Source organism: Phycodurus eques, chromosome 21, assembly GCF_024500275.1.
Source record: "Phycodurus eques isolate BA_2022a chromosome 21, UOR_Pequ_1.1, whole genome shotgun sequence".
NCBI lineage: Eukaryota > Metazoa > Chordata > Actinopteri > Syngnathiformes > Syngnathidae > Phycodurus > Phycodurus eques.
This window is the reverse complement of record NC_084545.1, coordinates 15,984,639-16,010,359: the sequence shown is the minus strand read 5'-3', so window position 1 is coordinate 16,010,359 and position 25,721 is coordinate 15,984,639. Positions and strand designations below refer to the sequence as shown.

Here is a 25,721-nt window from a genome sequence, read left to right as displayed (position 1 = left end):
CAGCCCTTAAGCAAAAGTCAACCCAATGGACTCCAGCCCAACAAACACTTTTTTCCCCCCAAAATAAATTGAATGTGCTTTTATTTGATTACATCTCATTGTTTTATATGTTTCTGCTTTTGGACTCTTTTCTTCAGTATTTGATTGAGAAAGAACAAAAGAATAAAAGCTTCAATCTGGCCCACTGAGCCGTTACATTGTCAAGAGTTCTGTATATATTTTTGGGCATTCATGTCAGTTTAGTCCCCCTAAAATTTTTTTTATTTATTTATTATACCATTTGTTCAGTTATTCATTAATTGTGAATAATAAAATAAAACAGTCAAATACCCAATTTCTTTTCATATAATTGAACTATTGGTTTGTTATAAAATTACAATGAACCCCGAAAAAAGCTGCGAATAATTGACGCTCCTTACAATTGCCATGGAAAAAAAAGTAAATTAGTGGATTGGGAAAAAAAAAAAAAAAAACGGTGCAGGTTTCCACGAATAATTGGGGATAGGTTCTTAAAATTAAAAAAAAGATTTCATGTATGCTGGACCGCAAATATGCGGGGTCCACTATAATCATAAAAATAAGCATGAATTATTATTATGAAATAAACCATTTTTAAATGCGCATATTAACTTCTTTTTGACTTTTTTAACCTAATCTATGCATGACCTAGTGGTGGTTCTCAAGGTGAGGTACGATTACCAATAGTGGTACGCGGGCTCCCTCTAGTGGTACACCAAACAATCACTGAATTAAATGTTCAAACTGTGTATCGTATCTTGAAATGTGCAATATAAATATCAGCTCTTTTTTTTTTTTTTTTTCGGAAATATCGCCTCCCTGCCACTAGAGGGGCCGCAGCACGGCGACGACAAGTGTTTGTTTGGCCGGCCACGAAGGGAACCGTTTTCAAAATGTGTTCATTTTTTTTTGTCTCGGCCAATCAGGAGCCACATCAGAGGCGTGCGGTCCCAGGGGACGACATAGGGGGCGCTAAGGATAGCGTGGAGCGTTGTCGAGTGCGGTCGGGGCGGGCAGGCAGGCAGGCACACTCGCGGTCTATTGCTACTGGAAAGAGCCCTTCGGCGCAGCGCGGCCAAACGCGACGACGGCAACACTTCTGCTTTCAACAGCAGAATGAAGTCCAGGTGGCGCCGGTTTCCCTTTTTTTCTGCCCTCGAAGGGGCGGGACAACACCGGCACTTTGACCCAAAGAAGGTCTGAGCGGCGTGTTTGTGCATTTCCTGTTTTGTCATCCGAAGGTCCCGGAAGGTCCTGAAAGTGTCGCTCTCGAAGCTTCCAGGTTTTCTGGCTGAGCGTTTATTGCTCCTCACGCTTTTGTAGTTTGAGTGTTTTTTCACGTTTCTTCAGTGCAAAAAAAGTGTCCGAGTGTTCGTAGAAAAGCAAAGGATAAAGCAGGGAAGAAAGTCACTGAGAAATAAATAACGACGTAGACAAACGTGACGACGCGAACGTTTCTTTGGGAGGAACCTGATAAATATATACATGAGATATACAGTAAATATCTTCTCCTGTGCAAATACACTCACGTGGTTTGTTGGGAATGAGATGTCAATCAGTGAACAAGTGGAGCACTTTTTTCAGACTTTTTCACTTTGTGCACCATCACTAAACTTTGACCTCATCCCTCACAGACTGGCCAAAGACAACAATTCTCTTTTCCAGTGGACGCCTGGCTAAAAAGGAGATGAGCTACCTCTTGTTGTCGTAACAATAATTGTGTTCACCACGCGCAAGTGAATGTTTTTACCGATTGTCGTCTTCTCGTCTGTCGTCTACTTTGGTTTTCTGTCAAACGTAAACGACGGCGTGCGACGAGGACAAAAAGTTACGTCGGCGTGTCGACATTTGACAATCGTTGGCTTTCGCCTCCGGAGCTAGCGCATAGCTTAGCTTCCCGCCACCCGGCGAACGCATTTGTGAATATGTCAATACAGCGAAGGAAAACCTAAACAAAAACAATGTTCTGGTCTTCCATTGGAGTGTCACACAGCTCCAAAGAGAAACATTTGGAACTCTTTTTTTTCTCGTCAAATTACACTAAAAATATATTTAAAAAATAGTCATAATCTTACAGCTATGAAAAAACTGACAACAAAGTTCAACTTTTACTCACAAAACCTATGCTAAGCTCACCTTGCTTATTTGCACTCGCAAGCTAACACTCGCGTCGCTAATGCAGTAAATGCAGCTCCCGGCCAATAAGAGACGGACGGATACATGAGGGATATAGCGTTTGGGGGGCCTTACAAGAAGTTGCTGCAGTTACAGGAGCATCCAGCAGGGGGCAGGAAGTAACGTGAAAGCTAGTAAAGTTTCTCCAAGTCACCCCATTTCTATGGTCACGCCTTTCGGGCGCCCCCTCGTGGCCGGGGCCCCCCGAGCGGCCGTTTAGTCCACTTTTGGCGGCAAGTCCTCCTCCGCGTTTGGCGTTCTTGCTCCTACAGCGCGGCGTCCCGTACGTCGGCGTCGAGCGCCGTGCCCGCCGCGTGGCTCGCCTCCACCCGGGCGTGAAAAGCTGCGGCGGCTCGCGTCACGCTGTCGTAGGACGGCGGGGACGACGTGGAAGAAAGGGTCTCGGAGCGCTCCGTCCCGACCGGCCCGGAGCCGTAGTTCTCGCGTATCATGGCGGCGATCAGGCCTTCCTTCTCGGGCGCCTCCTCCTCCTCCTCCTCCTCCTCGCCGTCGGCCTCCTCGCCGCGGCCCCGGGCCGGGCCGCGGCGCGGCGTGGCGATCTGGCGGTAGAGGTAGGAGGCGGCCTTCATCTGCCGGCGCACCAGATGTCGGCGGTAACAGCGCTGGATGACGGCGGCCGACACGTCCTCCTGCTTGCGCCGCAGCGTGGTGGTGATGGGCTCGTAGGAGATCTTGGACGGGTTGGCCATCATGAACTTCTCCTCCATCTGCTGCTTGAGGGCGTCCATCTCGCCCGACTCGCCCAGAACGCGCTTGGTGAAGGCGAAGAGGATGTCCAGGCAGTGGATCTTGTCGCCGCTCACCATGGGCAGGTCCATGGAAATCAGCTTGATCTTGTTGGGCTTCCCGATGCGCAGCGGCTCCGACAGCGAGTCGGCGAAGTCGGACAGCTTGGCGTACTCGATGAACTGCGTGGCCTCCGGGTCGAACTTCTCCCAGACCTCGTAGAACATCTCGAAGTCGTCCTCGCTCAGCGGCTCCGTGCTCTCCTCGGTGGCCACGCTGAAGTTCTCCAGGATGATGGCGATGTACATGTTGACCACGATGAGGAAGGAGATGATGATGTAGGTGACGAAGAAGGCGATGCCCACCGACGGGTTGCCGCAGTCGCCGCGCTGGCCGGTGCCGGTGTGCGGCACGTGCGGGTCGCACTCCTCGGGCGAGTTGTTGAGGATGGGGCCGAGGAGGCCGTCCCAGCCCGCCGACGTGGTGATCTGGAACAGGCAGATCATGCTGTTGCCGAAGGTCTCGAAGTTGAACATGTCGTCGATGCCCGCCTGCCGCTTGACGTAGGCGAAGTTGGCCATGCCGAAGATGGCGTAGATGAACATGACCAGGAAGAGCAGCAGGCCGATGTTGAAGAGGGCGGGCAGCGACATCATCAGGGCGAACAGCAGCGTGCGGATGCCCTTGGCGCCGCGGATCAGGCGCAGGATGCGGCCGATGCGCGCCAGCCGGATCACGCGGAACAGCGTCGGCGACACGAAGTACTTCTCGATGATGTCCGCCAGCACGATGCCTGAAAGAAACAAACGCAAGCACGCACGTCCCCCGTGAGGACGCCGCTCGAACCCACTTCCGTTAACAATGTTTGATCGCCTCGCATCACGAGAGGTACAGGTGAGGCAAAGGCCGAGTGTGTGCGTTCAACGCGGCCGGGAAGCGCCTTGTACGTCAAGCCCCCGCACGCACACACGGTCGATGGAACAGGTCAATCACGTTTGATTTGTCTCCAGGGTCCCGCCCCCTGCCAGCGCTGATTGCTGCCGTTACCTTCACCTCCCCCGGGCGGCCGCGCGCGCGCACCTCATCGCAAACTTGTAGCGAGCTAACTGGAGGAAATGAAACATGAACAGTGACGGCTAAATTAACTGCTTAGGTGTGTCATTAGGGTGTGTGTGTGTGTTTTTCTGGCTTCGGATGACCAAACGCGACCGACCTTGGTGCGTGCGTGTGCGCGGGATGCATGGAGGCCACCTCCACCGCCACTTTGTTGACAGATAACTCTCACAATGACATGACACGACTCACACCTCACGTGTGCATGTTGTTATAATGCGGCGCGGTCGCGCTTCTTCAAAACGCGTCGGCCCGAAACTTGTGCTGTTTTCTGGGGCGTCTGAGTCGGATTTCACAGGAAACAGCTTTGCGTTTAACTCGACAGGCGCAGATCGCAGACTGATCCGTTTGATTTCGAGAGACAAAATCATCGTTATTTCGGCTTGTGGCTCGTTTTCATAGAAATTTGATCAATAATGTTAAAGACACGGCCCGCTGAATTTCCTGCAATTTGACTTAGTGGAATTAGTGGCAGTTGTTATCCACCAAGGTCAAAAAAAAAAAAAAATCGAAAACAATATTTTTCTTCACACTTTTAAGGCCAAAATGTCTTTAGTGCCATTATGTGTCCCGAATGAAGTTTGCAACACGTTTTCTGAAAACACTAATGGCATTTTGGGATGTATCGGGTTTTTCTTCTCTTTTCCAAGCAAACAAACACAAATGCGTCTTCGCGTTTTTACCGCGAATGGCACAGGACAGCCTCATGATGCTCTCGCAATACACGGGCAGCCGTTATTTCGTTCTCAGATATGAATGAATATGCATGAATTTGTCAATGTGCGGGAACTATCATTACTATTGTAACAAGACGAGTGTAACGGCTTTATAAAGTAGTTGCGATCATTGGCGCGCTCGTACCCGCAGAGTCTGTGCACCTCACAACATTTTGATCAAGCCGTTTGTCTTTACCGTGATCCAAAGAAGTGTTTTTCAGTGGGCCACCACCGTTTGCGTCGTCAATAAGGATTGCCTTCGCTACGAATGCCTTCAATTTGAAATCGTCCCTAACTTTTTGAAAATAGGACTCGGACCCAGAGAAAACCAAGGCGGTGTATACAAATTGCAAATGGTTTAAGTGTCTCTACTGTTATTGAGGAAAGGGACTGGGCAGGACCGTGGATAGCAAAAATCCCAGGATAATTGACAGCCATTATATTTGGATTGAAAAAAGTAGAATTTTTTTTTTTTTTTTTTTTATAAACCCCAAAGGTTCTTGAATAAGTGGGGATAAACCATCAATAAGTATGTTTGAGGTTGGCTGCCCCCCTAAAAAGAAAACACAAAAAGAAAACAAATCCGCAGGTGGCCAACGGCGAGCACGCACAGCCACTTTGGTGAGCGGTTTCTAATGTCAGGCGAAGCACGTACCGACGATGGACAGGATGACGACCACGAAGTCGAAGATGTTCCAGCCCACGGTGAAGAAGTAGCAGCGCAGCGCCACGATCTTCAGCGTGCACTCGGCGGTGAAGACCACGATGAAGCCCACGTTGACGTTGTTGAGGACGCTCTCCATCTGCGGCGACTGCTCGTCCGTCTCCACCATCATGGTGATCATGTTGAGCAGGATCAGCACCATGATGATGATGTCGAACGCCTGCTCGGCCACCACGTCGAAGAAGAAGCCCTGCACGTGGTTCTGCACGGGACACCGACGGGGAGGAAGGCGTCATCTTTCCCAGAAGACACTGCGCATTAGTCGGGCGCCGCAGATTCATCGGCCCGCTATATGACTGTGAGTACCGTGATATTGTCTGTCTACGTGCGTCGACGCACCCTTTGTGTTCAGGTATCCGTTGATTCCAGGAAATTAACATCGCAACTCTCCGTGTTCGCCGTTATCATGTCAATGCTGTTGTCCATTATGTCTGAGCGCTGAGCTAGCGGAGGCTATGCGGCCATTTGAAATGCACATTTTTGTTTGTGTTTTGTTTTCGAGTCAAATTCAACCGGGAGTGGCATTAAACAGCTCGAAGCCTCTTTTTCTCGAGAACTGTTCACCGATTCGATCTGCACTCGCAAATCATAAATCAATCAATCAATCGATCAATCAATCAATTAAAATAAATCACCAAACAAAGTCAGGTCACTCGTATCTCAAGCCGCCACGGTCACGTGAGGCAAACGAAAGCTTTTAGCTGCAACAAACTCGAGTTGTTTTTCAACGTGGTCTTGAGTGTGTGTCGTTGGTGGTGGTACCAAAGGTCGGGGGATGGGCTTCTGGGGTTTCTTGGAGCCCAGCTTCTTCATGGCGTTGTAATATTTCTTCTGCTCCTCCGTCATGAAGATGTCCTGGCCTCCTAAGTGCAAGCCGCACGAGCCACCACAACGTTATTTTCAGCCAGCTGACGGCCACAAGACACGTCTCACACACACACGCACGCACGCGCGAGTCGGGCAAAAATGTAAAAATCTCATTTCTGATTTCAATGGATTTTTTCCCCCCTGCTTAGAGAAAAAGCAAACCACAAGAATATTTGTCAAAGCAGGTTTTGCTTTCGAGTTCTTGTCCTTATGTCGAGTTGTGCAGGTGAGGCGAGGCGACCCCGGCAAAATATTTGCAGCTTGGGAGCTCGTACCTCGGATCAAAAGTTCCCAGCATGCGGTGTTGGGGAGCAACTAATTACATGTCATCAGATCACCTCATTTAATGACAAAATGAATGTCATTGTAGGTTTTTGTTTTCATATCACTTCCGCCTCCTTAGGCCGACGCTCGCGATCGTCCTCTCTCCGGTGTGCCATTCTGCGGTCGTCTCAAACGTGACCTATTTTTCCAAATATGATCTTGACGCGCCACCTTATCAATTAGGGTACTTTCTCAAAGTAATATTACATTTGATTACTTTGAATTTTGAATGAATGCACGAATTCATCATTTATGGATTAAAACCATAAATCATTGAACCACATCTTTTTTCATCCATTTTCTACACCGCTCTCCTCACGCAGGTCGCGGGCGTTCTATTTTTGGGCGAGAGGCAGGGTAGACCCTGAACCGGTCGCCAGCCAATCGCAGGGCACATAGAAACAAACAAGCATTGGCACTCACATTCACACCTACGGGCAATTTAGAGACTTCAATCAACCTAGCACGCATGTTTTTTTTTTTTGGGGATGCGGGAGGAAAGCGGAGTGCCCGGAGAAAAGCCACGCAGGCGCGGGGGGAGAACACGCAAACTCCACACAGACCTCACAACTGTGAGGCAGACGTGCTCACCAGTCCTCCACTTTGCCGCACATTTTGTCTTGAAATAATAAACATGGTGAAATGTAAATGAATAACCCTAATCATAAATGTGTTTGTTACATTATATGTGTGCTGCATGTGGAAAACCACCATACCATACCATGTTGACCTAATGCCAAATGTGCAGAATTTCGACAATATGGCTTTCTATGACAACCACATAAGTGAATGCGCCATTCAAAAAGTCCCAAAACAATCAAAATGAAAGTGCTGAAAAGTCAGTGTTCTTTCATTTGTTCGAAAGTTGTACAGATCACGCGGCAACCCTTTTTCAAAATCTCAGACTAACTAACAGATTGGACCACAACGGGTCACATTTGAGACGAGAGCAGAATGGCACATGACCAGAGAGAGCCAATCACAAGCGAAGCGATATGAAAAGAAATCGGTAATGGCTAAAAGAGAGGAGGAGCGTGAACTTATCTTCCTCTTCTGCTGGTTGAAGTTGTCGATAATGACGCCGATGAAGAGGTTGAGGGTGAAGAAGGAGCCGAAGATGATGAAGATGACGAAGTAGAGGTACATGTAGAGGTTGATCTCCTTGATGGGCTGCTCCTCCACCTGCGCCCACATTCGCACTTCCTGACACGATGACATCACGGCGACATCGCCGCGATTCGACGGCGGCGTGACTTACGGCTCGCGAGTCCACCGCCGCGTACATGATCTCCATCCAGCCCTTGAACGTGGCCTTCCGGAAGCATGACACAGAAAAACGTCACGCATCGTCATCGTCGTGCAAAACAGGCTTTCTAGCTAGGGACGAGCAAGTATCGATACCGGGTATATACGGGTCCGACGTCGAGGTATCGATCGGGTACACGTGAAGGCTGCCGATACGCAAGGCAAAAAAATCTGATCGGGTTCGGGGTTTTCAGTTAGGGAATCAAACCTGGGTTACGGGTTGAAACAAGGGTGACGGTTTCAAACCAGGATTAGGGTTTCAAACAAGAGGTATGGTTTCAAATTACGGGTTTAAGACCGAGTTAGGCTTTCAAAGTAGAATATTAGGGTTTCAAACGAAGGGTCAGGGTTTAGGGTTTTGAGGTAGGGTTAGGAATGGGCGAGTGCCGATAGCGACCTTATTTCAATGAATCGGTACTCGTAAAGGCTGCTGATACTGAATGCCCCAAAAAGTAGGACATGGAGTAAGTTCTCCTGGCCAGTAGTTGGAGCTACACGGCGGCGGCTTAACACATCAGCCAATCGTGTGCGTTGGAAAGAAGGAAAGAAAGAAAGAAAGAAAGAACAAGGTTTAGGTCGCAATTATCTGTCGGTGTGTTCAGTGAAATTGCAATTCAAAAGCGCTATGAGTAGCCGGCGTCGGGGTTTGAAATGAACGGCCGTCGAGACGTCGAAGCGTCCCGTCCGTCCGATCGCCACGGCGACGGCCGTCAACGGGTCCTTTTACGGACTTCCTTCCCCCGGCGAACTTTCCGCAGAAGGGCGGCGGTCGCCACGGCGACGGGCCAAACACGGAGAGAGGGCGAGCTGCTCGTCGCCATGACGATGGCACTCGTTCAACTTGGGAATCGACGCGCTCTCCCTCTTTCCTCCTTTTTTCCACTTCCTGTTTGTCCTGTCCTCCTCCCTTCATCCTTCACCCGCTCACTCTCATCCGCCTCTTCCTCCTCGTCTCTCGCGCTCATGTCTGCCTACTTAATGCCTCTAAAAATAAAAGCCTCTCAGGGCTGATTGACTGGCGGCGCGCAGGACGCCCGCGGCCGAGACGAAGACGAAAGCACGAAAGCGGGAGGACGCGGCGGCCGGGAGGGGAAATGCCTTCTGAGCTCCAGAGAAGACGGAGGAGAAGTCTGAAACCCGGAGAAACGCAGAAGATGGAGGAGGACAGAACAGAAGTAAAAAGAGAAAAAAGGGCAGAAGAAGAAGAAAGAAGAGAAGGTGGCCAAAAAGAAGAACAGGAAGAAAAAGGTAGAATAAGAGCAGAAGAGGAGACGGCACAACAGAAGCGTAGAAAAAGAGCGAAGCCCGTTCGTCCGGCGGGTCTCGTTTCGTCCTCACCACTTGCAGCAGCGCCAGGTAGCCGGCGCCCACGTTGTCGAAGTTGACCTTGACCTTGGTCCAGTAGTAGCGCGCGCCGTCCTCGTCGCGGCGGTCGCGGCACTCGGACTTGTTGTCGACCAGGGCGGCGTCGTACGGGCGGCCGGCGCGGTCGACGCAGCGGCCGAACTTGCCGGCGAACAGGTTGACGCCCATGATGCTGAAGATCAGCCAGAAGATCAAACACACCAGCAGCACGTTCATGATGGACGGGATGGCGCCGATCAGCGCGTTCACCACCACCTGCCGCCGAAACGCCCGCGCCACGCCACAAATTAGGCGCGCAAAGGTCACTGGTGCGCTCTCGCTCCTCACTATTAAGACCATTCAGCACATGACTGTCTTGTACTAGTGACCTTTTTTCCCACGTCTTGTACCACTTTTGGCCTACTAGTACGCAATTGCTAGTCAACTACCATGTTGCACTTGTAACACTGTATGTATGCATGTATCACGTACCAGTAGCCTCTTTCCAGTCCACTTGATCTCCATCTTAAGGTCCATGTACTAATCCACTCTTTCTCCAGAAGTGGCACAAACATTACGAGTGTGCTGTTGTCGTTGTAGCCGTGCTCTAAATTGTCTCACTGCTGAGGACAGAGAGTGTACAAGTACTAGTGGACTTGAAGCTTCATGCTCAAAAGCCATTTGAGCATTTCTTCCAAATCCTTGAAGACACGTGCATACTAGTCCTACTAGTGCAGCACAGTTGCTTACGAGTGATTTTTACTTGGATACTAACTCGCAGGCCAAAAGTGGCACAGAAGTGGAAAAATCATCACTCGTAGGACAGTCGTTCTACGAGTGCGCCGAATAGTTTTACGGGTGAGGACAAAGAGTGTACTAGTACACGACCTTCAGCTGGTTATGGAATGGAATAAGTACCGGAAGGGTTTTCCGGCACGAAACGAGTCTCACCCGCATGCCCTCGAAGCGGGACAGCGCCCGCAGGGGGCGAAGCGCCCGCAGCGTCCGCAGGGACTTGATGGCGGCGAAGTCGGAGTAGCCCAACGTGTTGGCCACCAGGCTCACCAGCGACACCTGCGGGACACCACAGGAAAGACGCTTCGTCGACTGCCACGTCGCCGTTTACCGAACGCTCAAACGGACACAAAATGAAGGGGCGGCTGTTGGCCTTCTTTATTTTCATTTTCAGCGAGACAAAAACACTTGTTTCAAGACCGAACATCTCGTTTGAAGAATCGCAGCACATCAACTCATTCATTCCATTGGCACATTTTGTTTCACTTACTTCAGGGACAAAAATATTGTTTTCATTTTTCCACCGTAGCATTCTCTCTTAGTCAGACCTTCTGGAATGGATCAATCACGAAAACCCAAGTCAATTGAACGATTCTATCGCCACCGCACAAAGTCAAAATCGTACTCAGAATATTTGTCGTCTTTTGAATCAAAACAAATCTGATTCCACGTAAAATAAGACTCTTGACATTTAAAGTAACAATTTTCCCTTGCCAGTGTTTTTGGTTTTCTGACTCCGCAGGCAAATTTTGACCGACTTCCCAATTGGTCTGAAAAGTCGGGCGAGAAGGCGTCGTCGACTTACGTCCACGATGAGGAAGTCGAGCCAGCACCAGTAGTTGGTGAAGTACTTCTTGAAGCCGTACGCCAGCCACTTGAGCATCATCTCCAGGATGAAGATGTACGTGAAGATCTTGTCGGCGTACTCCAGCACCACCTTCACCACCTTCCTCTGCTCGATGTAGATGTCCTCGAAGGCCTGCGGGGGGCGGCAGAGAGGAGGATGGGACGCGACGCGCACGCGCGGGCGCGACGTGCGAGCGGGACTCTCGGGTCTGACCAGCGCGCCCGAGCTGAGCAGGATCATGAAGATGATGAACGACTCGAACCAGCTGTGCTCCACGATGTGATAGCACGTCTTCCTCATGCGCCACCACATCTGGCCCACGCCCGCCGTCGTGTCCGCGTCGCAGCACTTGAACCTGGACACGCACACTACACGCGCACCAGATGTTACTCGAGCAGCTCAAAAGCAGACACACAAACAGGAAATCTCTGCTATAGCGTGGACTTTTTTCCCCAGTACGGATAGCGGCAAGTCCGAATTTGGAGTGCAGCACCGCGCTGTGCCACGACATGCCGGGGCAGCACTGAGCTCGACTTGAAGAGGTGCAGCAGAATTAAGTTGTTCATCGCCAGCAGCCGTTTTCGAGCGTTTAGACGGATCTTTCCGGACCCGCGCACGCAATCTTGTGTTCTGTGACAAAATAAGCATCGAAGTCACCAAAACAAAGAGTCGACTCGCTTCGACCAGGGGGCGGGGCTAAGGTCACACTCGTCCCAACTTGTTCCCGACTGACGGGAGCAGGATTTTGCTTCTGGTTTTTTCCGTTCTTTAGTCCTCGGCAGTAGAACATGGGTTGCTTTCAGGAAAAAACAGCAGTTTCAGTGCAAAAAGCTTTTTGTGAAAGAAAAAAAAAGCCCTTTAATCGCAATAATTATTGACAGAAACACTCAGTTGTGCAACTCGCACCATTTTTATGAAGCGGTTCTCGTCTTGGCCGTCATAAAAAGTGTACTTCAGTGGGCCGCCGCCGTTTGCTCTGTCCATCAGGATTACCTTTACTGTGAATGCCTCAACTTTGATTCGTGAAATAATCATTTCATGAAAACCAAGGCATCATCAAAAAATTGCGAAAATGTATTATTATTATTATTATTGTTGTTGTTGTTTTTACAAGCGTCTTGACTCAAATAATATGAAAATAAACGGAATAATCACCGATATAAAAATCCCATTTTAGTGAGTCGGGAATCAAGAACGACGATCGATTCCGAACGCGTTCCCGACTCCCGTTTAGTGGACTTTTTCCGAACGATCTACAGCAGGCCCAGCGTCGAAAGATCCCAATAGCAAGAGCAGAGTGTCTTCTTTCAAGAATCCATTTGTGTCCCGACGACATCACAGACTCTCACGGGCCCTCCCGCTGATTGCCGTGTCGTTAAAGCTGCGTTGCCGTGGTTACCAATCGGCCTGACGCTGATTTAAAGCTACGCCGTTCTGACGGCCGGCGCGCTTGCGCTGGCTCACAGGAAGACCGTGATCGCTTCTGGCGAGACCTGGGAGTATTTCTCACATATTCTACTAGTGCACTTAAGTGCCCATGTACTAGTACCCCCTTCGGCCCACGAATAGGACAATTCAGTGCAGTAGTAGAACGACTCTTTCTAGTGACATTTTTTCCCACTACTGACTTCTGCTACGGACTGACATTTCTCTGGACTAGTAGAACGACGAAGGTGCACTAGTAGAACAAGTACATGTTACCTGTGAAGACAAACTGTGCATTGGTTGACATCTGCAAGCCACTAGCACTACTAGTGAAGCGCAAAGTAGCACACAGTTGTCACCTGGTGCACACTTTTACCACACTAGTAACATGTAGTCGTTCTAACAGTGCGCCGAATTGTCGGACTGGTAAGGGGAAAGAGTGTACCAGTGTACATGTTGTCGTGAGACACGGGTTTAGTTGGTTCCGTAAATACACTGGTAACTCAAAACATTTCCAGCCTCCCCCCAAAAATAAACAAAAAAAGGGGAAAAAAGATGAAAGAATATATTTTTTTAAAAAATAGAAAATATAATTTCAACATAATTAAGCAGAATGTAAAGAATGAAAGAGTTTGTCTCTTATAATGAATTCATTGTGGCTACTTCTGGTGTGTGGGAATTGGCCACCGGGGGGCAGTATGATACAGCCACGCAGACAGACCTAAAAGAGTTTCGCAACTATTTTAAGTGACTCAGTCGGCCGCAGCAACGATAGTTGCTTTTCGCAGAGGATAAAGAATACATGCCTGCGAGTTTTGTTATGTCTGTCAACATGTGTTGCCGCGAGCTCGTATCTCGAAAAAACTCTTCTGTCAGGTCCATCGTATCTCGAGGCACCACAGTTCGGCGCACTAGTAGCATCACGAATACACGCTCAAATGGCTTGCCTGATCAGTTGCGCTTCTGTGCACATGAACGTGTGTCAGTGAACGTCTTGCTGGTGGGCGCTTTGGCATGCTTTCGCCTGACACGCGCGCACACACACACACACACACACACACCCTCTTGATGGCATGCGTGGTGTCACATCAGCCAAAGAGCTGGCATTTAGGGGCCTAATGAGGCAGCTAATCTAACGGAGCCGTGTGTGTGTGTGTGTGTGTGTGTGTGTCACCGAGGTTCATCGGGTCCTTCTCTTCGCATGTGAGCAAACCCATGTGATTTTTGAATGTGTGTGCATGTTTTCAAAGATAACAATCATTCTGTCAGGCTAACCTTCGCGGCAATCGGTATCGCAAAGTGACCAACGGTATCGTGAGCGCTGAATGGGATCCTCCTTTTTCCAGGTCACCGACGTGTGAGCTGGCGTTAGCTTAGCATCGTTTTAGGTTGGCGCAAGACCTTTTTACGTTGTGTCGTCATCAGTAGATGATAAAAAAAAAAGATATGAGGGTCATTTTCATATAATTTGATCAGTAAAGGTAAAGACACAGCCCACTGAATGTAATTTAGAAAATCGAGGAATATGACTGGTATGAGTATTTGAATTTTTGGCAGTTGTTATCCATCAAGGTCATAATTGTTTCTAAGAAAAAAAAAAATCCAAAATAATATTTTTCAAACTTTAAATGCCAAATGTTTTGACAGTTATGTGTTTGATGATTTGTAAAGATGCTAATGACATTCTGGCATATTTTGCATTGTTCGTCTCTTTTCCAAGAAAAGCACCACAAATGCGTCTTTCTGTGCTTCTTTTCCAAAGTCTTTACTGTTATTAATGCCACAGGACAGCCTCATGATGTTGTTGCAATACACCAGAGGGATCTGGGACGAGGCAGCCATTTTGCATTCTGACAATAGCAGACAGCAAAGTGAATGTTATGGATTTCTCAGATAGGAATGAATATGCATGAATTTGTCAAAGTGCGGGAACTATTGCATGTCTGTACCGTTATTACGACTGTATAAAGACAAGCGTGGCACGGCTTTCGTGAGGAGTTCGGCTCGTTTCTGCACTAGTATCCGCAGAGTTTGAAGAGCGACACGTGCAAATTGTGCAACTCACAACATTTTTATCAAGCGGTTTGTCTTTATGGTTATAAAAGGAAACATATTTCAAAGGGCCACCGCCGTTTGCCCGTCAATCAGAATTGCCTCGACTATGAATGCCGAAAATTTGAAATGGAGAACTTTTGAAAACGGGACTTTAAGCGTGTACCCGCAGACAACCAAGGTGGCACAGAAAATTGCGACTTAGTGTCTTTACTGTGATTTATCAAATTATATGAAAATGACCCAAATACTTTAGTACAGTGTCCAAGTATTTGTACTTGGTTATTTCCCACCACTGGCAGCTAACGCACGCGTGTGTGTGTGTGAGCGCGAGTATACAAGAAACGCGAATGTGCAAAGTTGCATCGAACAAGCTGAGCTCAGCAGGAGCGTGCGTGCGTGTGCGTGCGTGTGCATGAGTGTGTGCGGCGGCACTGGCGGCGGCGGCGTGGCGCTCTTCATCACAAGTAGAAAAACAAGATGGTGACCTTCACTTATCTCCAAGCTTGCTCAACACTTGCTGGGATTTTCCTGCTCAGCTGACCTTTCTGCCTGCCGCGTGAATAATTCACGGGGCCGCAGCTCGCTCCAACACGTACACGTACACGCACACGCGCGCAAACGTACACAGCAGCTGGATCACAAGCAGAACTTTTGCTGTGTTGTTTTTGTTCGGTCGTACTTGGCCCACCTGCGCGCTACATAAACAACTACATTTTGTCTCTCCTGGGGGATGATGATGATAATGATGAAGACGATGTCACACGGTGACCACGGCGTGCCCTCTCCGAAGCGCGCCGGCCAGCGGCCGGACGTCCTGCCGAGTGGGAGGAGCCTCGGCCGGATCCAGATGGACGCCCACGCATACACTCACGCATGAAAACACAAACACGCACATGCTCATGTACACACGCACACACATAAAGACAAACACAAACACACACACACACACACACACACTCATTTGAAAGGATGCAAAGAAAAAAAACTTGCAATTTGTTTTCCCTGTTGGTATTAATTTGTTATTCATTTAACGTGTTCATAATTTCCTGAAAAAATCTTTGTGTATCTACGGTCCTTTTTTTTGGAGGGGGGGGGGGGGGGGGCTGCATGAACAGCTGGTCCAGGCTCAGCGGTTCCCTCCCCCGGTAGCGGGACCGCCGCCGAGTCAGCCGCTGCGGGCACCGATGTTCGGCGACGAGCCAGAACCCGACGGTGCCAGGAGGCGGAGCCAGAGCGCGCGTTTTCTGCTAAATGTTCTCCAGGACGGAGCCGAGGAACCGGGACCAATGTCCGACGCGGAGAACGTAAAGCAATAAACTGGTTTCATGAAGTGTAATTCAACGGAAAGCCACACACGCACACTTTAGCGCACTTCCGGTTTGAAGGACCGATCCCGCCCCGCCTCTTCCGATCCGTCGGGCTCCGTTCTTTACAATTCACTCAGAGTCGAGTCGTATCATTAAAGCAAATTTCCTCCACGTCGATACTTGAGTTCAATATGGACCCGTCGCTTCATGCGTAACTAGCATAGCTATTAATGTTAGCTCACTAGAGGCCGCTCATTCTTTGGTCAAACGCGCAAGCGACGACACGATGTCAAAAACGGCGAGACCCGTCCGTCCCAGCCGGATGGCCCGATTTTTGTCAAGCTGCCCGAAACGCTTTTATATCTGTCGCACGCTGACAAGATTGACAAGACTCAAACGCAGATACCCAGTGCCGCGAGGCAGTCGTGCTAACCACCACCGTGCTGCCCCCCCCGCAAAACATCATCATCATCATCCTCATCATCATCATCGTGGCCGTGGTCGAAGGTCGCTTGTGATGTCGACTGGAACTATCGAAACTTATGTGAACTCAAATCGTCCTCACGCAGCAGATGCAGTAAATACAAATAAAAACAAAAAACCAACAACAAGCCCGGTTTGTTCTTTTGAATGCAAAGTGTGACGCCGTTGAGTCAGGCGGCAGCGCAGGCGGCGCTCTCACCGGCCCGACGCCATAAATCTCACGTGAAAGGATGAGGTCGAGGGGGCGGGGCTTGCGCTGACGACGTCACACTCGTCACCTGACCGCGCGACAAACACTTTGTCACCTCCACGACGACAACAACGGTGTTTCGGTGCGCAGGCGGGGGGATGTACAAATACAAAAAGTACAAATACTTTGTTACTGTACTTGAGTACATTCTTCATTCTACATTCTGCATTTTATTATTCGTTGGAAACGAGTATAGATACATTCTACTCTTACTTTGTAAAATAGGCACGTGACTTTCTGATCCGCAGATCCGAGGTTAATACAACCGTGCGTGCGTGCGTGCGTGCGTGTGCAGACGAGGCTTACTGTCGGGGAAACAGTTTTCGGGGTCCATGGCCTCTTCGGCCATCTCGGAGTACTCGTCTTCCTCCTCGCCGGGCTTCCTCAGGTCCACCGTGCTGCCCTCTGACAGGCTGATGTCGTCCTTCTGCCGAGCACATGACCGCGCATCACCCTGACGTCGTCGCCACTTCGTCCTCATCATCATCTTCCTCACGGATCTAACGTGCGATGACCGCGTGAGGATCGCTTCATCGTGTCAAGACGTGACGACGACACACGCGTGTGCATGTGTGGGTGCCGCTTACGAGTGCTCGCGCACGCACACACCGATGTGAATCATTCACTCTTGCTGGGCATCGGGAGAGTTCATGGGCGATTTTGGTTTGGTTCAAGACGCACAAACTTTTGTTTGTGGGCCAAGTTAGATTTTTTTTTAAAAAAGCCAAATGGGTCAGCTCATTTGAAAATTAGCTAAAAAAAAAAATGAAAAGGTCAATCTGTGCAAAATATTTGAAATTTTAATCATAAAACAATCATTTGTGATCATTTAAAAAATGTATTTATAATGAGCCAATTATTCCATGATTTAAAAAAATGATGGAATACTTATTCCATGATCATTTAAAAAATGTATTAATGAGCCAATTATTCCATGATTTTTTTAACAGTAAGTACTATTAAGTACTAAGTGCTGTTATGTACAATTTTAAATTTGATCATTTTTTAAATTTATTTTTTTTACAATAAAGAAGAATAAATAAGATCAATTAATTTTAAAAAATGATGAAAATGTTATTAAGCCATTTCATGAAAAATGAATGCAAGAAATGTTACAGGAGTCTTGGTAATTTTATAATGTATAATTAGTTTCATTCTAATGAATGAACCATTTTTTAAAAATCACTTTGTAAGTTAGATTTAGTAATATGGAAAACTGTTTAAGATTAAATGAGATTAATTAGTACAAAAAAATGAATACATGTTAGCCATTTCAGGAAGAATATATACTATAGATAATTTTACAATTAATTTTATGATAATTAATTGACCAATTGTTAAAAAAAAATTTCATCTTGCAATATCATGTACTATTATGTAACAGTTTACATTTCAACAATGTTTTTATTTCCTTTTTCACAATAAATAAATAAATAAAATAAATGAGATCACTTAATAAAAATACAATTTCATTAAGAAATAATGCAACATATATTACAGCACTCTTATTATACAGTATATAATGACTTGAATTATAATTAACCAAATATGTAATAAAACAAAATTAAAACGTTAAATGTATTTTTGGTTTGATTTAACAATATTTTGGATTACATTATTTACAAGAAATCCATTCATAGAAATAAACGATACCATTGAATTAATTCATCATTTTGGGGAAAAAAATGCTAAATTAATGCAAAAAATAGGATGTGATGTTGCTCCATCCCATAATAAGAGTGTTGTTGCTGTGCTGAGTGTTGCAAATCAAAGCTTTGATCCTGCGGACCACACCTGCACGGCGGTCAAAGGTCACCCTCCGCAGACAGGGCACACCTGACACTTAAGCCGGCTGTCGCTCGCAAACGACGACATCTTAGCAACAGACTAGCGCCGACTCGGGCTCGTCTCCGCTCCGACGACGGAGGCGGACGGGGGTTCGGCTAGGAGGGCTTTGACGTTTGACCCGTCAGCCGCTCGTCGGCTTCGCGACATCGCCGCAGAACATCCGACGGGGAAGTCGGAAGCCCACTGAGACAACGAAGCGGGTGCGCCTCCGAACGTGATTAGCGGGAGCCGTCGAAATCGACCGGGTCGGCGCGTGCACGCGGAGCACGACACAAATCTGTCGTTTCGTGTTAGACGCTAAGAAGGATCTCCTGCTGCCGACATCACACGCACGCACGCGCACATGCACAAACACACACACGTACACATCGACAGACGCACACACACGAGGAACCACACAAACATGTATATGCACTCACAAACGCCCACGCAAACATAGACACGCACACACTTACAATGGACTCACACACAAACAGAGGGAGACACATACATACACTTGCACACACAAAACACAATACCACACACACGCGCACGCACGAACGTAAAAACACACAAGAGCACACGTACACACTAAAATCCATTGGCGCGCACACTCCCACAAACGCACACGCGGTTTTTCAGAGTGAGAAAATGGCAAAGCTCGATGCGGCACCCGAGGCCTCCTGCCAAGTCAGCAAACCCGAGCGCCCCGCGCGTTACCTCGTCGCGCTCGGCGCCATCTTCCTCCGATTCGTCGCTGCGGTCGTCCCGCTCCGCCTCCTCGTCGTCGTCGTCTTCGTCGTCGTCGTCGGGGAACTCCACGTCAGACTCGCCGGGCGCGATGGGCACGCTGACGGTGAGGTCGGGGTCGGTCACGTAGCTGTCGTCGTCGGGCGCGGCGTACTTCTCCACGTGGCGTCCCGGAAGGTGCCCCCGGTTGAGGGGCACGGCGCGGGGCGGGACGCGCGGGCCGGCGTCGGGAGCGGGCGCCGCGCCCGCCACGGCGCCGTTGACCTCGGCGCGGACGCAGCTCAGACGCTTGAGCTTCACGCCGCTGTCGGTGTCTTTGCGCTTCTGCCGGCGGCGCTCCAGGTTGCCGTTGAAGAAATCGGCAACCTGCCAAAGCCGAAGAAGAAGGCTTCACAAATATCTCGTTCACAACTTGAAGTCAATCAAGAAGCACAGTATTAGAATTGCGACACTTTTCTTCGTTTGTTTTTGAAATTTGAAAGTAGTGGCGAGAGGTTTGGCGAACGCGCTTTTTGCCCACCTGACGGCGGCACCACGCCAGGCCTCGGCCGATCCTGCGGATGGCGATGTGGAGGTTATTCATCTCGCCGTCGTCGTCCGGCGCCGACAGGTTGTCCGAGCTGAAGCTGCTGAGGAGCAGCGCCAGGAACAGGTTCAGCAACTGTGGATGTAAGCGCGCACACACACACACACACACACAGACACACTGAACACAATCGCTGGGCCATGTAGCGTCTAGCGTGTAGCTTAGCAAGTTAGCATTCATTCGAAGTGACGCATGGAAACGTCAGCCAGAAAACATTTGGGACACCTGCTGGCAGGGTTGGAGTGTGTGTGTGCACATGTGATAGCTATACTTTCTACTTCTTACTTTGTAAAATAGGGACACGACTTTCTGATTCGGAAATCCAGGGTCACACCACTATTCACGTGTGTGTGTGCGTTTTTGTGCATGTGAACATAACTGCCCCCCAATGTAGCATTTAGCTTAGCATGTTAGCATCCATGCGCGTTTGTTTTTGCACAACTACGACAACAAAACACAACAACACAATGCACAATCGTTACGTAACGGTTTGATCCAGAAGCTTCCAGTTGTGTTTGTGTAAGAGAAAACCGGGCCAGTGGGTCAATATCTGGGATCCGAGTACGGGCGCGCGTGTGTGCGCATGAGATCAGTGCGGTCATGTCGCGTGTCAGGTTTTGATGACCCCAAATTCCGCCGTGCGATTGGACGAACAGCGGCGACAGATCGATGCCGTCGATCGGCCCGCAGAGCAACGCGGCCGACGGCTCCGCCCTTGACCGGTGACCTTCGACCTGACCAAAGTGTGTCAACCAACAAACTTGGACACCAGCATGTGCGCACGCGCATCTTACCTCCCCCAAGGAAGGGAGCAAGGAAGCAAGGACAGTAGGAAACAAGGAAGCAAGGAAGGAAGTTTTTTTGATGGATCACACCAGTTTTCATCCTCATTTAGCACAAAGTTATTTACATCACAACATTTCTCAGATTTGCAGAATGTGTGTGTGTGTGTGTGTGTGTGTTTGCAATGGATGCTGATGTTGTCGCGTGACTTTGGCGGATGAAAAGTGTTCTTTTATGTCAGTGAGATTCACACAAACCTCTGTGTGAGCTCAATAAACTTCACCTCGAGTAGCCTCGTTCCTACACACGCGCGCACGCAGGTGCGGGTGATAAACGAGCAGTAAGGTGATCTGTTTTTGGTGTTGGTCCTCATCGCAACAAAGCGCTGCGAGCAAGACCCCCGGGAAGACCGACTGCAGCCTCGGGGACGGAGAATATGGAGCGAGAACCGGGATGAGGAGGATGAGAAAGGAGGGCGGACGAGGAAGACGTCGGCAGCGTCGGGTGCTCAGCAGGTGAATCGCTTGCTCAGGCAAACACGTTCACCTGCTCGTTTGTCAAACGCAGAAAAAGCAAACTAGACATCTGCTCACCTGCCGCCGCAGCTGAACGCACGCAAATTTTGCGTCGGAGGTATTCATTCATTGGCTGGGGTCAGCCCGTCCCCTGCAGGACGAGATAGAGTTGCCGCTGCTGACAGGAGAAGAATACGCGTGTGTTTGTGTGCGTGTGTTTGATTAGCCGCACGCACACACACACACACACATACATCTGCTTTGAGCTCCCACAATGGACACAAACACACACACACACACACACACACTTTGATACAATGATGGAGGTGCAGACATGTGACAGCTTCGTGGGGTAAATTTCATAGAAAGCTGAGCTACTGCATGCGTGTGTGTCAGTGTGTGCGCGTGTGTCTGTGGAGTGGAAGATGATAGGCGAGCTCGTTATCCACGGTAAAGAAATCTCTCCGCTCTTCATGTCGAGCGAGATGAGCTGCTGAGTGTGCACGTGCGCGCGCACGCATACACATGCGCACACATCTACAAAGGAAATGATGTTGGCAAATAGGAATATTTCTAATGGTGTAGCCAGTGGATATTTGTGACAAAACCTGAAAGAAGCAAAATAAAAACAAAAAAACATGAGAAAAATCTGCTGATGTACAAGCAAAAGTGTGTGTGTGTGGTCAATTCAAATAAAAGATAACGAGGAAGGAAATGCAAATGTTTTGTCTGTGAAGTAGAAGATTGCAAACTGCCTTCGAGAACTTGCATGCCTGATACTCAACAAGAAAAAGTACGTCAGTCCCTCGTCTGCAAAGTGACGAGCTTCACGCATAACGGCAGCACAAAATACGGACGTGAGGTGCACGGACTCCTCACTTTCGACACTGTCAATCAAATATGTGACTTTGAATGCGTGTGGATTTAAAAGGCGGGGCCCGGCCGGTGAGTGACGTGGGAGTCGGCGAATGAGAGCGTAGAGTTGGCTGCCTGCTAACTGTTCGCTAATGTGCTCGGTACATGTTGATTTTGTTACTGTTTGTTGAATAAAGCGATTGAAAGCGCTCCAGCGCCTGTCTGTCCCAAGCCCCCCTCTAGCCAAACCACCTGTTATGGATTACAGTTCGCTCCCACTAGCGGTGGCAGGCTATATAGAAGTAGCTAACGATGCCCTGTATGCCGCAGACGTGCAGTGGTTCTGTTTCGTCGTAGACGCGTTGCGCTTTATCTTCTTTTTAAAAGTGTGAAATGATCCGAAACGGTGGATATTGTCTTTCACGCACTTTTTTCTCCTGGTTTGCACGTCCTGCTACACGAGAAAGCTTTAGTCCGTGTGGAAAAAGGATCAGCGCAAAAGAGCAAAAAATGCGCAGTATCAAATTAGATATGTACGATTTAAAGGTCCCATATTTCACCAAACCCTTTTTTTGGGATGTAATATTGTGTGTATGCTTCCTCGCTAAACTTTTGAAATCTGAATCGAAAGGGTCCCCGCATTCCGAAGTTCCAGATGTTTTCGTGCCGTGAGATCAGCTCACTGGAATTTCTCGAACTTATCGACGTCAGTAGCGAAGATCTCCGCTGTCGATATAACTAACACGTCAGACAAAAATCTGCAATCAGAATTTGATACAGTCACGGAAGAAAATACGATTGCTTGCTTGGTGTTTTGTTCATTTTGAATGTTTGGCACAAGGCAAGGTACATTTGTTTGGACGAGTGATTGATGACATCGAAATAGCTCGTAAGAGCTGATATCTCGCCGTTTTGCAAGGTTTTCTTGATCGTGACCAAAACACCGGCACAACAAATAAGCTCGAAAGCGGTCAAAAGGGCCTCAAGGATGACAGAATCAGCTGCGTTTCGTGGTGTTGATTGTATTCTTCGGGTGGAATAGTTTTAGTGGTACAAGAAATTGCAGAAACAAGGGTGGTCTCATTATTTTTCTGTGACTGTACGTACCATTTCAAAACCTGCGATACCGCGAGCCTGCAACAAAAAGTGAACGGCGCTACGCCGAGGGCATCTGCCTGAATTCTCGCACGGCAAATCTTTGACGACGAAGCAGTCGAAAAGGTCACGCGGCCCGAGGGCGCGCTCGGGGGGGCGGACTCACCACCAGGTTTCCGATGACCATGACGAGCATGAAGACCAGGATGCAGAGCGGCTGTCCGGCGACCTCCATGCAGTCCCACATGGTCTCGATCCACTCGCCGCACAGCACGCGGAAGACGATGAGGAAGGAGTGGAAGAAGTCCTTCATGTGCCAGCGAGGCAGCGAGCAGTCCTTGGAGATCTTGCACACGCAGTCCTGAGGGCCGAGACAGCACCACACGGGGGTCAGCGGGGTCGGGGGCGACCAGGTCGACCGCTGTCAACCCGGGACCCGCGTTTGCCGTTAAGTCGAGAGCCATTTTGGAGAAGTTATGAACAATCAAAAAAATAATAATAATGTATTGGTTAAAAATAACCTTTAAGAACTTGAATTACTCGAAAATCAAATAGCTTTTCACCATTGAAAGGAATTGAAAACTCATGAATCTCTTCAAGCCTCCACAAAACAAACACATTTGATTTTGTGACCCGTTTTTAACTCATTCGCTGCCATTTCTACTGATCAATCGGAATCCAAGCGTTTGCTGCCACCGACGAATATATTCGTCGAGAACATTTTTCTGTGACACGTAACAGAAATGACAAACTGATCCCTGTAGATGGTGGTGTCGCGTCGCTTTGGATTGGAGGTCAGCGCAGCTTTTGAGAAGAAAATCAAGATTGGTGGGGGAACGCCGGCTCGACGCGTCGATTACGAAGGGGGAGAAAGGGAACGCGTTGACATCGGACACGTTTAGGCACCTGACACTCCAACAGAGGAGGCTTACGTGCGCTATCAACAGAGTCCGTGTTGCTGGATAGAGTAGAAAGCGTGTGTCACGATCAGGAGAAACAAATGCAGTTCGTGGAGTGAATGACAAGAAACGGCACTGTTGTTCAACTCGAGTCACGCCCGGAGGCAGCGCCACTCACGGCGCCTCGGTCACCTGGTAGTTCTTGCCGAAGAGCTGCATCCCCACCACGGCGAAGATGAAGACGATGATGGCCAGCACCAGGGTCAGGTTGCCCAGGGCGCCCATCGAGTTGCCGATGATCTTGATCAGCGTGTTCAGTGTCGGCCACGAGCGAGCCAGCTTGAACACGCGCAGCTGACCGACGGGCGGACGGGAGACAGAGAGAGAGCGACAGACAGACAAAGAGAAGAGAGATGATGGAAATGTTCACACTTGCGATTTTTTGGCTAAGTGTATTTCACTTTTTTTTTTTTTGGCTAAGTGTATTTCACTTTTTCGTGTCAATGTGAGCAGTACAATTGGGATTTTTCGTCATAGTCGAATCGGAAAGGGAGGGCGCCGACCCAAATTTCTAGCCCCTTGAAAACTGATCGTCAATGCGGGAGCTGATGTAAGTTGGAGCTAAAAAGGATTTCCCGATTATTCCCGCCTCACGCGGGGCGGCCGCCACGTGGCTTTCCCCGTGATGCCGCGGGCCACAAGATATGGATGGCGGGCCTCCGTTGGCCCCCGGGCCGCGGTTCGGACGGGTCGGCGGCGCGGCTCACCAGCCGGAAGGATCGCAGCACGCTGAGTCCTTCCACGTCGGACAGGCCGAGCTCCATCAGGCTGAGGCAGACGATGATGCTGTCGAAGATGTTCCAGCCCGTCTGGAAGTAGTAGTACGGGTCCAGGGCGATGATCTTCAGAAGCATCTCCGCCGTGAAGATGCCCGAGAACACCTGAAACACGAGGACCACGACAGCCGCAACGCAGCGGTCCACTTCGTCAATGTACAGCATTTTACTCCGCAACTAACGATCGGTCTAATAATTGATTCATCTGTCATTTTATTTTTCAATTCATCGATGAATCAGATTAAAAAAATGATCATAAAATCCCAAAATAAATTGCTGAGGATTCAGTTCCTGGCTTGTGTTTAAGATCTGCCAGAAAATCGGCACAAATGTTGATGATTGTTTTCCAAAGTAAAAGCAGAGGTTTGCAAAATGTCTTATTTTGATGAAACACAAAGAGAATCCGTCCACTTGCATGGAAGAATGCAAACAATGGGATCAGAATCAGATTTACCGTTCAGATTCGGAAAGTTCAGCAATGGCTCTGAGCGATTCACTGATCATCAAAATAGTTGATTCAGTTCATCATTTGATGTGATAATCTATTCATTGTTGCCCCTCTACTATACAATTTAGTGTGTTATATTCAACTTCATCCGACTATACTACATTTTATTCTTCAATTTACTGTACTATATTGAACTACGTTATACAACATTACGTTTGTATATTTTAAAACGTCACTATATTTTACATTTCACTGCATTTTACCGCGTTTTAGAGCATTTTATCACATTGTTTTACGTTTGAGATGATTGGACTAAATTGACATTTTACATCACCAACATGAAAACGAATTCAACATACTGCAGTCGGTCAACCATCCATCCATTTTCCGTAGCGCTTCTCCTCACGCGGGTCGCGGTCGTGCCGGAGCCTATCACCCTGAACCGGTCGCCAGCCAATCGCAGGGCACGTATAGACAAACAACCATTCGCGCCTAGGGGCAATTGAGAGTCTTCAATCAACGTGCCGCGCACGCTTTGGGGATGTGGGAGGAAACCCGAGCGCCCGGAGAAAACCCACGCAGGCCGGGCCGGATTTGAACCCGCAACCTCGCAACTGTGAGGCAGATGTGCG

At 48.8% G+C, this 25,721-nt stretch overlaps 1 protein-coding gene across 1 annotated transcript in view; it reads right to left on the bottom strand.

The window, feature by feature from the left end:
• Positions 1 to 2,399: 2,399 nt before the first annotated feature.
• LOC133396710 (sodium channel protein type 4 subunit alpha B-like) overlaps positions 2,400 to 25,721 on the bottom strand; it is an 82,936-nt gene continuing 59,614 nt past the window's right edge. Inside the window, exons 18-32 of the mRNA XM_061666829.1 lie at positions 24,573 to 24,746; positions 23,998 to 24,159; positions 23,073 to 23,267; positions 19,593 to 19,733; positions 19,043 to 19,438; positions 16,802 to 16,922; positions 11,189 to 11,343; positions 10,934 to 11,107; positions 10,285 to 10,407; positions 9,328 to 9,609; positions 7,943 to 7,996; positions 7,729 to 7,866; positions 6,256 to 6,360; positions 5,425 to 5,695; positions 2,400 to 3,733 (exon numbers count right to left, since the gene is read on the bottom strand). Coding sequence (XP_061522813.1) covers positions 2,460 to 3,733; positions 5,425 to 5,695; positions 6,256 to 6,360; positions 7,729 to 7,866; positions 7,943 to 7,996; positions 9,328 to 9,609; positions 10,285 to 10,407; positions 10,934 to 11,107; positions 11,189 to 11,343; positions 16,802 to 16,922; positions 19,043 to 19,438; positions 19,593 to 19,733; positions 23,073 to 23,267; positions 23,998 to 24,159; positions 24,573 to 24,746 — 3,765 coding nt within the window. The 3' untranslated portion in view covers positions 2,400 to 2,459. The remainder of the gene's footprint in view (positions 3,734 to 5,424; positions 5,696 to 6,255; positions 6,361 to 7,728; positions 7,867 to 7,942; positions 7,997 to 9,327; positions 9,610 to 10,284; positions 10,408 to 10,933; positions 11,108 to 11,188; positions 11,344 to 16,801; positions 16,923 to 19,042; positions 19,439 to 19,592; positions 19,734 to 23,072; positions 23,268 to 23,997; positions 24,160 to 24,572; positions 24,747 to 25,721) is intronic.